The 13,963-nt window shown below is 38.0% G+C and overlaps 1 protein-coding gene across 1 annotated transcript in view; it reads left to right on the plus strand.

Annotated features, from left to right (window-relative positions):
• LOC122809143 (72 kDa type IV collagenase-like) overlaps positions 1-12,410 on the plus strand; it is a 792,577-nt gene extending 780,167 nt beyond the window's left edge. Inside the window, exon 14 of the mRNA XM_044080418.1 lies at positions 11,054-12,410. Within this exon, the coding sequence (XP_043936353.1) occupies positions 11,054-11,160 (107 nt within the window). The 3' untranslated portion in view covers positions 11,161-12,410. The remainder of the gene's footprint in view (positions 1-11,053) is intronic.
• Positions 12,411-13,963: the final 1,553 nt, after the last annotated feature.

A 13,963-nucleotide genomic window follows, 5' to 3' on the forward strand; every position in this document is an offset into this window, starting at 1 on the left:
AAGAAACAAATGCCATAATACTCCACATGTTCTGAAAACAGGCAAGCGTAAACTTTAATGTAAGCTTGACAACTGAGAATTCAAGAAATAGGTGTTGCAGAAGAATACATTTTCCCCCCAAATTTATGAAAAGTTTTCCATCCTTATCAGAGGGGGAGAGATTGGTATTAACCAGATGGTTAGTACCAGTTGGGTTCATTAGAGAAATAACTGCTGGTTCTGATCTGGGATTATAGATTCATAGATAGATTAGTACTAGGCTAACAACCTTTATGGACCATTTTATGCCCAGCCAATTTCTCCTTGTGAGAATCAAACCCTGCACCTTGTGTCTGTAAGGTAAACACCTTAACCATTATACCAACCTCTCACAAAAATAATTACCTCTGACATGTTTCGAACCTGGGTCCCTGTCAACTACAGCCATTAACCCACAACACCCAACAGATCTCAAAATGTTATGCTATGAACCTGTAGATTATTACCAGCCTAGCCGATGAACAGAAGTTAGAATCAAACCTTGTACTTTGCATTTCTGAGGTAAAGACCTTGACCATTATAAAAAAAAAATTGTAAGCCTGAGGAACTTTGTACAAGCTATCTGCTTTCTTGAGGGCAGCAAGTTGGCTGTCAGGCATGATATAAACTGTAACAAGTACATCCTTCAATACTTAAAGAACAGGAGGACTTGGCATCCATAAAATACTTTCTTCCAGGATAAAATAATGAATTTCACTGAAAAAACTTCATTTTCAGTAAGACATAACAAGTAGAATTATCTGCCTGGCAATGGAAAGCATTAGCCAACCATTAATCCTGTAAAACCCACAAGAGAAATACTCTTTGCTGACAGGAAAGCTCTGAAGGGCCTAGAGCCCAAACCACTCTTTGGAAGGTGCCTTTGAAGTCTTGAAAGTTGGCCAGCTGTTCTGTTCACAGCAGGATATAACCCTTTCAGCTATAGTTACTGCACCGATGATCAATACGATGAAGCCAAAGAGATAATAATAATATAATATATAATACACACACACACACACATATATATATATATATATATATATATAGAGAGAGAGAGAGAGAGAGTTCAGAATATTGAACATTACATCTATGATTGCTACTGGCTTTGCTGACTTGTACTTGTGAGCTCGCCAGGCAACAGACTGTAAGAATTTAAATTACAGAATTTACTTCAACTCAGCATTCCTTGCAATCCTAAACCAACATGCCCCAAGTCGCACCATTAGAATAAAAACTAAAACAGCACCCTGGCTAACCTCTAATACTAAACATAAAATAAAACTCAGAAATAAATCTTGGAGCAAATGGCGTTCCTCTAGAAACCCAACAGATCATCAAACCTTTAGAGAGCTTAGAAACAGTACCAAAAGCGCCATCCTTTCAGATAAAAAGAATTATTACTGTAAACTTCAGCAATCCACTACAAAAGAACCAAAAAAGTTCTGGTCTACTATTAACAATCTACTTACCCCAGGCAAAACAGTTACACCCAACCCACAGGACTCTGACCCTGATGATCCCTCTTTAATAGCCAACAACTTCAATACTTTCTTTACCACTTCCATACAGAGTCTAGCTGACCACCTATCTCCTGACACTTCTCAGCTGCTCTTAAGTAGGATCGACGACTCTCTCCCTCCCCTTCAACTTCAACCCATATCCACCTCCTATATACAATCACTTTTACAAAACTGAAACCCACTACCCCCTCAGCAGATAAGCTTCCTGCTGAATTCCTGCAAATAGCAGCTAAATCTATTGCCTACCCTGTCTCTATCCTAATAAACAGATCCATAAAAGAAAGTACTTTCCCAGCAATTTGGAAAATATCATACATCATACCCTTACACAAAGGAGGTAAATCTACTGACCTTTCTAACTTTCGCCCCATTGCACTATTATCTCCTCTAGCCAAAATCATGGAAAAATGTATACACAAACAACTACTCAACCATCTCCTCCATAACAACCTACTAGCTAACACTCAACATGGATTCAGACCCTCACACAGTACTACCACAGCTCTACTTTCTTTTACCAACACTATCAACTGCAACCGTAACAACAACAAACTAACCTCTTCACTTTTCCTAGACCTATCAAAAGCCTTCGATATGGTTAACCATACACTTCTTCTACACATACTTAAATCCCTTGCCCTGGATTACTCTTCAATAACCTGGTTTTCATCCTATCTTGAAAACCGGCAACAAGCAGTACTCTGGAAAACTTCTCTATCCGCTCTACTACCCATCTCTCTAGGAGTACCCCAAGGATCTATACTAGGCCCACTTTTATTTTCTATCTTTATTAATGATCTCCAATCATCTATCCAAAACACTACCTGCATACAATATGCAGACGATTCTACCATAATTTGTACGGCTTCCTCTCAAATAGAACTCCAGTCTCTGACCCAATCAACCTTTTCAACCGTTGAACAATGGTTCTCAAAAAGATGTCTTCTCCTGAACCCCAAAAAAACTAAGCTATTACTATTCTCACCTACCCACAAATCTACTCAACTAAACTTCACTATTACTGCAAGTGATAATTCTCACATTTCCCCTGACTCTACTACAAAACTGCTAGGTGTTACTATTGATAATAATCTTAACTTTGATTATCACATCAATAACACAATAAAAGCAGTGAATAAAAAGATTGGCTCACTGTATAGAATCAAACCCTTCCTTACACCCAAAGCACGGACCACCTTAGCACAATCCCATCTTATCTCTACCCTGCTGTATGCTTCCCCTATTTACACTAATCTCTCTAAAGGTAACCTTAGGAAACTAACTACATCTTACCACAATATAGCTCGATTTGCCACAGCATCTAAGTATAGAACCCACCACTGTCTAAACCTAAAAGTATTACACTGGTTGGAACTTCCTAACGAGCTTATCTATCAACAACTTCTAACAGCACATAAAATTCTTTATCAACCATCAAAAACACCAGCCCTTAGCAACCTCTTGACTCCTTACAGCAACCTGAAACAACTACGCTCCTCCGAAAAGCTACAAGTCAACACTACTAGAATTACAAATTCTGCAGGAAACTGCCTTTTCTCAAACTCAGTTGGTAAAATATGGAATAACCTCCCCACACACATCTCCTCTCTACCCACTCTTCCTCTCTTTAAAAAATAACTTCTCTTACATCTAAACAATTTCAGGCTATGCTCTTGCACCAATCCTGACTAACCTGCTCTCATCTTTCTACTTTCATATTTCTTTAATCAACTCTGCAATGTTTCTCTCTGTTCACAAAATGACTTAATTATTACATTGTTACTACCATTCTCAAACCTGAATTAAAAAAAATAAATAAATAAAAACTTTATTTTTACAATTAATGTTTTTATAAGTATCCATTACATTTGAACTACAGTAAGTAGTATGAAAGTATTCAATGCATAGTTGGTATTATTTGTTTTTTCTTAGATTTGTACAACCATACCTGGACTAATATCATTGTATTTTGCTCATTGCCTGTCTCATAAGTATATTGTACTTGTTTTTCAATTACCTTGCTTTTATCTGTGGAGCTTTTCTCCCCGGGCCTCTACTGAAAATGGACTTTGATCCAGCTAGACTAGCCCGGTCAACAAATGTAAAATAAATAAATAAAAATAAATAATAAATAAATAAATAAAAATTTACCCTTTTCCTGTTGTTGTGCATCTTGAATTTGGTATACATAAGTTGCAAGGGTGTGGGGATGAAAGGGTTTTGCCCACCTGCATAAAATGCATATATATCTATCTATATATATATATATATATATATATATATATATATATATATATATATATATATATATATATATATATATATATATATATATATATATATATATTTTTTTTTTTTTTTTATGCTTTTACTTTCAGTCTTTTGAGATCAATATTTTTTGTTTCAGCAAGATTTATTTAGATGTTCACTGACACTTTTATACATTTTAATTTGATCAGAGAGAGCAATAAAGCACAAAAAAATCACTGGGCTCACTACCAAAGGCAGTAGGCGTGGAAACCAAGTAAATATGAAAAACAAACCAGCTGCTGCCACCAAAGCTGAAATAAAATAGTTAAAATCAATTCCTTTAAAAACGAAATTAACATAATCCTGTTGCTGCTATCTGAATAAGCTCTTTCAGTTGTTGAACCTTTATCAAAGCCAAAGAAAAAAGCAGCTCTCTTCCACTTAAAAAGAACTTCCTGCAACTCATTCATTCACTAAGCCAATGAAAACTCAGTATATGGACACGCCTTTCATTTGAGACGCATGTTCTTTCCACTTTCACTGCAGAAATTGGTATCAAGATTTTACTAAGTGAAGACTTAAAATTATGCGATAAAATGGCACAAGCGTAACATAATGGATGCATGTATATTATTTCTTTAGGGCCCTGCCTTTCAAAATCGGTTTGAGGGATACAATTTCATTCAATCCAGGTTTCTGGTCCACTCTAAGATTGTGTGTGTGTGTGTATGTGTGTACGTACACATTCATGTGCACAAGAGTGTTTGCAGATTAGGATTAGAGTATGGGTTAGGTAAGGAGATAGAGTTAGCTGTCTGTGTGTCAGCGTTTAGTGTTATGGTAATGGTTAGGTGATGGGATAGGTGTGTGTGTGTGTGTGTGTGTGTGTGTGTGTGTGTGTGTGTGTGTGTGTGTTTCTGTTCATGTATGTGTGCATGAGTGTTGAGGCTTTAAGCTTGTTTTTCAGAAGGTAAGGTGGATTAGGGGCAGGGATCAAGTTAGGGTTAGAGCACATGAGTAAAATGGTGCAGGGGGTTAATACACACATTTATTATACACCTGCTTTGTTTTAATGAGTAAAAAAGATACAAAGTCTTTTTTCATTTCTTAGACTAACGTTAAAACTCAACACTACAGCAGGCTGAAAAGTTGTTGAGTGTTCACTTGTCTACATAATGGGTGCTGTTTTTATATAAAACAGAAATATGAAAAATCTATTTCCCCATATTTTGTTCTTGCTGATTTTGCATAAATATTGGGGGGGGGGTGATATTCAGAAACATTTGCAACCAAGCAGCACAGCACTAAATATGCAAGATGTCGTAGTGCAATGCAGCTTGATGTTGCTTAGGTAGATTGTAGGACTTGCATAGCATGGGCATTTTGACAGAGGGGCTGCACAGTAAATTATAGCAGCTGCTTTACTGGCTCACCAACAGCAGCAATGTGGCCATGCTATCAGCAGTCATGTGACCACCATAATAAGAATGGTAATGTGGTATTCCTTGGGTTATACTGTTAACATGTGCCACAAACGGATGCATAGTGACTACTTAGGCACTGTGATCAGGCCACAGAGGGCCAGCACTACAAAGTGCTACCTCAGTTCACTATATAAATGTGGAGGAATGGAGGGGATAGTTAATACATAAAATGGTGTAGCGCTCAGAGGAAAACATACAAGGATAATCTAAGAAAAGATACGATGGGGGTGGGAATCCCATTTTATTCATTCCTTATCAGGGCCATTCATTGAATATAATGCACCTTTTGGAAAGCACCCTGCTAAGCACCTAAACCTGTTTAAGAGACCTCAACAGAAAGGTCAAATATCTCAATATCCTTAACTACTCAGGTAGACTTCAAGCCACGTTCCTGTGTTTAGTATCATAAATACTCCTGAGGAATTTATTTTTGCTTAGCCTTCCATGCTATGAATGATGCAGCCCTCTTTGAATTCCTCCAACAAAACGGAGCCAGTTATAACAAAAGCCCACTCTAGAGACCTAAAAAAATACTATCACATCAACACCACCAAACAAAGGGCATAACAGATATGTCACTCAAAGTATTTCCCCATTTCTGGAATAGGCTGCCTTTACTTATCAAGTAGAGTGCTTCCCTATCAGCCTTTAAAACCATTCTGAATGACTGGAAGGGTGATCACAAATTTTCACTGGGCATATGTGGAGAAATTTTACTTAATGGGGGACAATACTTGTCTCCCACCAGTACTGGCTGATGTTGGCTGAGCTTCTCAATGGTCTCCTTAGCTTTAAGCTTGGTAAGAACCTATGCACCTATGAGAAAGGTATGTACTTTTCTATTACATGTACCTGTTTATATTTTATAAGAGAAGAATGGTAGATGGTAAAGGTAACAAGATGCCTGTATGAACAGGAAAGATGAAGTAGGGAAGGTAGCAGGAGCAGATAAATAAAAAAATGCAAACATAGACAAACAGGAACAGCCTGGATACAAAATGCTGGGACTACATTGAAAGGACTCAAAAGTACAGATGGAAGAATACTGACAAAGAGATTTGGACCAAAACCAAGATCTGGGCAATGCCACATAAGGGAACACCAGGACAGAGGATAGGATGGTGCAGGGGTCCTGTGTGACCAGCCCAAATAAGAGCTCACTCAGGTATCAGTCAGCTCTGTGGCTGACATCATAGGCAGCCTCTGCCTCCGGTGGTTCTGTGGTCAGGGAGGGCTGATTGTATAATTTGTTCCAACAGTTGGTGCACATATGATGTGACCAGACACTGCAACTGATGTCGAGTGACCAAGAACGTCTCTGGGTCAGTTTCAGAAAAGGAGCCTACACCTCCCACCTGAGAGGTGGGCACAGAGGGCATCAGTGAGCCCTCCGTGTGTCTCCCTTCCACTGCTCAGAGTCAGGTTTGCTGCCTTCTGGTGACATAAGACCAGGTACATCAGCTGGAGAAGGTCCTGGTGGTTGTTGTCGCTCCTCATCCTGCAGCACAGCTAGACATTAATAAGCATGGGGAAAAATGGACATATCTGTTACACAGATTTAGATTCAGAATTAATAAGTACAGCACTGGGCACAATATACGTACTATACCACCTGGACAGTCTCTAGGACCTCTGGACATGGGCCTCCTTGTTAAATTTTCTCCTGTGCTCCTGGAAAAGAAAGTAGGGACAAATCTGCACACTGTGATCTTATAAATGAAGGTAAAGGAAATGGACAATAGCCTTGTTTGATCTTCTCATGTGCATCCACACTGAATCCGATTAGCATGATGGCACTTGTTTGCATGGCACTATGCAGTCATTTGCATACAATGAATACAATGCTATTTCTCCTGTAGGTACATGGATCTCTGAATCACCTCCCTCTCTGTGCATTGCTGCTCGTACCATTATTATGCCAAGCAGTATGCACTAACTGATTCTGAGTACCATCCACATTTTGTGGTGTGCATGTGTGTGTGTGTGTGTGTGTGTGTGTGTGTGTGTGTGTGTGTGTGTGTGTATCTGTGTATTGAAGTACTAAAAGAGTTTAATATTATATTGCATTATTGTGCCATATTTTTCTTATTTAGCCCCTTTTTATACCACATTTTCTTTGCTGTTGTGAGTACAAATTGCAGTCTTTACAATAATTTAAAATGTTGCTGTTTTATGTATAATTCCTGTGTATTAGAGCAGTTCAGTACCCACAGCTCTTTGAATGTGGATGTCAGGTAACACCATTTGCTATATCACCTCTGACAGTTACCCACTGGGCACCGAACCTGGTGGACAACAACATTCTGCTAAGCATGGTCACACACTCGTCTGGATGACTCACTACAATTGCGGACAGTTGTAGGGACACAAGGGCAGTTGTGTACACTTGAGAACAGTCACTGGATACACTTTCACATAGTTGTATTAATTTAGGGTAGAGTTCTCACTAGCTGTATGCGTACCACTTCTTGTATAATTTAGGCTAAGTTCTCACTAGCTGTATGCATACCACTTCTTGTATCATTTAGGGTAAGTTCTCACTAGCTGTATGCATACCACGTCTTGTATCATTTAGGCTAAGTTCTCACTAGCTGTATGCATACCACTTCTTGTATCATTTAGGGTAAGTTCTCACTAGCTGTATGCATACCACGTCTTGTATCATTTAGGCTAAGTTCTCACTAGCTGTATGCATACCACTTCTTGTATCATTTAGGCTAAGTTCTCACTCCCTGTATGCGTACCACTTCTTGTATCATTTAGGGTAAGTTCTCACTACCTGTATGCGTACCACTTCTTGTATTATTTAGGGTAAGTTCTCACTAGCTGTATGCGTACCACTTCTTGTATCATTTAGGGTAAGTTCTCACTACCTGTATGCATACCACGTCTTGTATCATTTAGGGTAAGTTCTCACTACCTGTATGCGTACCACTTCTTGTATCATTTGGAGCAAGTTCTCACTAGCTGTATGCGTACCACTTCTTGTATCATTTAGGGTAAGTTCTCACTACCTGTATGCGTACCACTTCTTGTATCATTTAGGGTAAGTTCTCACTACCTGTATGCGTACCACTTCTTGTATTATTTAGGGTAAGTTCTCACTAGCTGTATGCGTACCACTTCTTGTATCATTTAGGGTAAGTTCTCACTACCTGTATGCTTAGCACTTCTTGTATCATTTAGGGTAAATTCTCACTAGCTGTATGCATACCACTTCTTGTATCATCTCATTGCTTTTGCCAACCATTTGCATAATGAGCCAAGATCAAGTCTTTGTTGTAAGTTGTATATTTGCACTAAAACTATGGTTGTAGCATCTGAGACAACCTGATAGTCATTGCTTTAAGAAACCTTTACTTATTGCTATCACCTGTACTGCCCCTTGTACTTGTCATTTCCTTTTGTCTGCTGTAGGCATTCAAAGCATGTGCCCAGTCATTGTATTAAACTGTGGATAGCCTCATTACTGCACTAAGTTGTTATTGTGGTTATTGTAAATTTGTGCTTAAATGTTTGTGGCAACCAAGCCAACTTGCTAGTTATTGCTTTAAGTAAGCCTTACGTACTGCTGCTGCTGCCTTTACTGCCTTTGTACTTGTCATTTGCGGTTGTGGATTTTGGGCCTTTGCAGCTTGTTTCCAGTTGTTGCTGTAAACTGCAGATTGACTCATCACTGCATTAAGCTGTTGTTTTGGCACCTGAGCCAAGATGGTATTCCCTGTTTCAATTATACACAAGTTGTTGCTTCACTTTTTTCCTGCTTTTGAACATTCCAGGTACTACAACAGTATAAACAGAATTATAACTCTGGTCCTTTGACTTCTGTTCCTCCTTCCATTCTGATATAGACCCTTTCCTAAAATTATACGTCATTAGTACCAGCCAGTACTACCTACTTCACCGCTCTATGTCATGAAGCCAAGGACTGACACTATCTACTCTCAGATTGATATCACTAGGCAGCCTGAGGCAATGCAAGAATTGCCCAATGCCTGCTGATAAATATTTGCTTCTTCCACTAGATAATTCTGTACATGAGAGTTGGAAATATCTACTAACACTGGGGCCACCCTTTCTTCTAAAATTGTTAACTGTACCCAGCGTGTTGTCAATTTTGATACCCTCCTCACACAACCAAGCCCACCATGTCCTAAACTAACAAATAAGCTTTTTTATGCTGAAATACTAAAAAGTGTCTGCTCAAACCACAACTCCTAGATGAAGGTTTGGTATACTGGATACTCAGTGTTACACTGATGGGCAAAGAACATACACAGACACTACAGAAAATTTAAATAGAAAAAGGGTTACTCAACTGGCAAGCCAAAGCCCTTTAGGCAGCCAGGATTTGCTAGTATATTTTGTGATGTTTTCATTATAGGTGACTTCATAGTCAGACACACAAATGTACGACTCGCCAGGCTGATCAAAGACAGTGTGATGGTTAGATGCTTCTTAGGTGCTAGTATCCAAAATATCACTTGGGCCGTCAAGTGACCTCACCCTAGGTACGATTATGACAAGGTCATTGATCTCATGGAAGTGAATGATGTGAGACACACCTCCTAGGGTAATATGAAGAGGGACATGTTGGATCTCTCAGAATATGCATTTGAAATTGGTGTGACACTATCATTAAGTAGTATCCTACCATTACCAGGAATAATGCTACTCAACAATCAAAAAATAATTAAATATAATTATTGGCATAACTATTGCTGTCAGTCTAAAGGTGTTCGGTAAGTATCAAACTGGCAGAAGATAACTGGCAACCCTAGAGATGGCCTGCACCTTTCATCATTACATTAATATATTGTCCATGACTTTCCCTTCTCCCATAAATCCTTTTTAGGCAAGGACAGTCTCTTCAAATTACCTACATAGCCAAACAAAATCAAGACTATAAAAGTAGACTGTTCAATGTTAGAAGCCTAAAGAATAAGTTTGTACTCCTTACAGGCATTCCTAACTCTTGAAAATATAGTTACCAAAACATGGTTTTAGAAAAGCAATAACACTCCCTACAATTCAGGCTTTCAACACCTATCCTTTCAGATGCAATGCTAGCAATAACAGCATTATAGGGGGAGCTGTCTATATTCCTAAGAAGCCATTTTACCTCCAGACTCCCAAGGTAAGAAAAACAACCTTGAACTCTACATCCTTTTCATGGTAAATAAAACTCCTGTACCACATCACAGCCAACTATCATGCATACCTCTCAACCTCTTAAATGAAGAATTCCGTACAATGCCAAAAGTAATGGGGGAACAGAGGCACAAAATCAGGGACAGATTTTAAATATTGCTCTTATAAACTTATAATGTGGCTCGAATAACATGTTTTGCATTAACATGCATTTTCTGAAGGAAATGAAGTCTGAAACTCAAATGTCTGTCATTATTTACTGACCTCAGTTCTAAACAATTTTCATAGAAAACAGATTGTTTGAGGAGCGGATCAAAAATATGAGGTAAAAATCTGGGCAGTCTGGAAAATTATTGGCAGCTGGAAGGAATACCTACATGTTTTGCTGATTTCCCAACTCAAACAAGACATAACTAACAAATACCAAGTACATGAAAAAAAGGATTGGTTGTACTTTATTCCCTGTCTGCCCCCCACCCCATCTAGCTATTGATATTAAATGCACCAGGTGTTCTCTATTTGGTATTACTTAATTATTATTTACTGCTTGTTTGCAAACTACTTGGACAGTATGTCTGTCTATTGTAATAATTATTATAATTTTCTTCTTTTTTTTTTCATTTCCAGGACATACCTATTTCTTCAAGGACTGGTACAACTTAAAACTGGATGACAGCAGCCTGAAGATTGTAAAAGTTGGAAATGTGAAGAGGGATTGGCTAGGGTGTAGATAACCCAGCATTAAAAAGTGATGCCATATTATTTGCACCCTTATCCCTGTGTTCTAATCTGAATGTAGAAGAATAGTGAATAGCTTTTTAGTGGTACAGTCTGGTACTGGAACCCTTAAACAATCCGTGCAAGCTCTGTTTATTAAAGTTTGTTGAACAAGTAGCATTTGATTATGTATTATTATGACTTGTACTGAAATACTGTGGATGAATCCGCAAGTCTTCCATTGGGACAGTATCATATAAAGCTCCATGTGCAATGTGGCAACAGCATAGCAAACCTTCATTTTGGATCATTATTGTGTATGATTTTTAAACTGCATCTAAGCAAGGTACTTCTAAACATTTAAAATACAACAGTATTTCACTAGCTGTTGTTGCAAATGGAATATCAAAAGTGTGTGACATAAACGTTTATTGCAATGATTGCAACTTTTATTTCAGAAAGTGTTAAGCAACACTATTATGTTGTGAATGCTCTTCTAAGCTGGTTTAGAATCACATCTTGCAGATTTCCAAAGACATAAGTGCAGCAGAATGCTATTCTTGAAAATATTCTTTGTGTGGTTTGTGGAAATTAGTATTTTGCTTCTCAGTGTCTACAATGCTGTGTCAAATCATTATGAAACCAATGGACCTTGGGATACAAATTATCATTTGTTCAGAAATCTAATGGAGACCATACTGCACATGCAGACAGAAAACACATGCACAGAAAGGTGGATACCTTACATTTTAATGCACAGGTTTTATGAGACAGCTACTAGAGCTTTTGGACCAATGTGACACGTTATCATGAGCTAGTAAGTCACTGAATCTATGTACAGTGTTTTTATAACCACTTCTAGTCAGGGTGAACAGAATACATCATTTACCATTGCCTAAAAGAACGATTATTAAGAATATACCACTGTATAAACATGTTTAGACCTATGACACAGGGAATGTTGGTGTGTGTGTGTGTGTGTGTGTGTGTGTGTGTGTGTGTGTGTGTGTGTGTGTGTGTGTGTGTGTGTGTGTGTGTGTGTGTGTCTGTATAAAAGGGAAGGTCTTTCATGAATGATTCACTAGAACTAGTATCCATTTTGGAGACAAAGACATTTAGCATGTTACTCAGATGGTACGTGACATTTTTTCTCACACCAGTATTGTAATGTATCTTACTATATGTTGCTGAAGGACTTGGGAAGTCTAAAACCTTCAGTAGTTGTACTGTAAAAACTCTGTTGCTCTAATAAAAGGCATCACATCCACTCTGTGTTCCAGTGTCTTCTGTCAGTAGACCAGTGATGCATTTCTCCTTGTTTTATTCTATACCTACAGGCAAGTCCTTTTCCATTACCACAATTCTTAAGTTTGTTAAGTCGCTTTTGTCTTTGCCCATGAGAAACCGTTCATCTGCATAACTAGAAGAGATACTTAGAGAAAATGTTTAGTTTTGATCTTGAAATGCAAAATAATACTTTAAAAGTGTTTACACCATTGAATGTGCTGTTTGTGGTGCAGTTCAGAATGAAGACAATGTGAAAAACAGTATGAGAATACAGGCAGGTCTTAATGTGGACAGTTCAGAATGTCGACAGAGGTAAGTGGGCTGGAATTAAGGCAGGAATATGTTTATGTGAGTGTTGACAAGTTAAGGCTGGAATAAAGGTTACATAAGGGGATAGTTTTAGTGCAGTGTGTGTGTGTGTGTGTGTGTGTGTGTGTGTGTGTGTGTGTGTGTGTGTGTGTGTGTGTTTTTATATGTGTCTGAGCCTGTCTTGTGTAGTGATAGTGTAATACAAAAGGGTTTTTCTAAGGTAAAGCACAGGGTTAGAGTCAGGGGCAACACATATTAGTAAGATGGGGGGCAGAATAAGCCCCTTCTGCCCTGCTTACTAATGCATGCTGACCATGGCCCTAACCCTCCTCCTGCCCTTAATCCTAATGTGCACCTTCCCTTACAAAAGCCCTTTCTGTAACATTACCACTACCCAGATATATCAAGTCCTATGGAATTCTTACAGTTAAGAGTTTTTTGTCTGTTTTATTTTATTGTATTTTTAGTGTAAACTTATCAGAGAAGTAGAGTGTTTTCCATTTTTGCAATTAATTTAATGTGGACTTTTGAGTGTTTTTGTCAATATTTTGAGCTCCTGCATTTTGATGTGTCCATATTATGAACTGTTTGTATTTTGAGTGTTTATATTTTAATCTGTCTGTATTTTTAACTGTCTTATATAATAAATACATGTTTGAATATTGATTCCTGTCCCAGATATATATTATATTGTTTCCATTTATTTTAAGGAATATAAAACAAAATACTGCTTTTGATACTTTAGAAAACAGGCAAAGATTATTGTAGTATGCAAATTAACAGCTGTGGTCTAGGTCATTGCCTGAAGATTTGGGAAAAAAAAGACAATAACATGCCATCCTAATTTAAGGAATATTTCACACAGTATACAGATAAAAAAAATCTTACATTTCAGTTCTGGGAATTGTTTAAAAGTGCTCTACTTTTTCCTTAATGAGATACTAAAATCACAGCCAACAATGGAATAAGGTAGACAAAGGAAAGTAAGTTCTCTAAGTAAACTTACCATAACAGTAGATGTTTGAAAGGTCAAAGTTGCAAATCTTACCAAGGAAATAATAGCTGGCCAGCTTTCAAAGCTTCAGGGCACCTCTGCAGTAAAAAATGATGGAGGCTCCACAGTTGAAAGATGACATGGTAAATAGAAAGGCAATATGCAAAATATGCAATAAGTAGGAAAACAAAAGAACTGACTGCTGAAGGCATGTCCAGGAAGGTGAACAT

This window comes from Protopterus annectens, chromosome 8.part0, assembly GCF_019279795.1.
Source record: "Protopterus annectens isolate FY-2018-M chromosome 8.part0, PAN1.0, whole genome shotgun sequence".
NCBI lineage: Eukaryota > Metazoa > Chordata > Ceratodontiformes > Protopteridae > Protopterus > Protopterus annectens.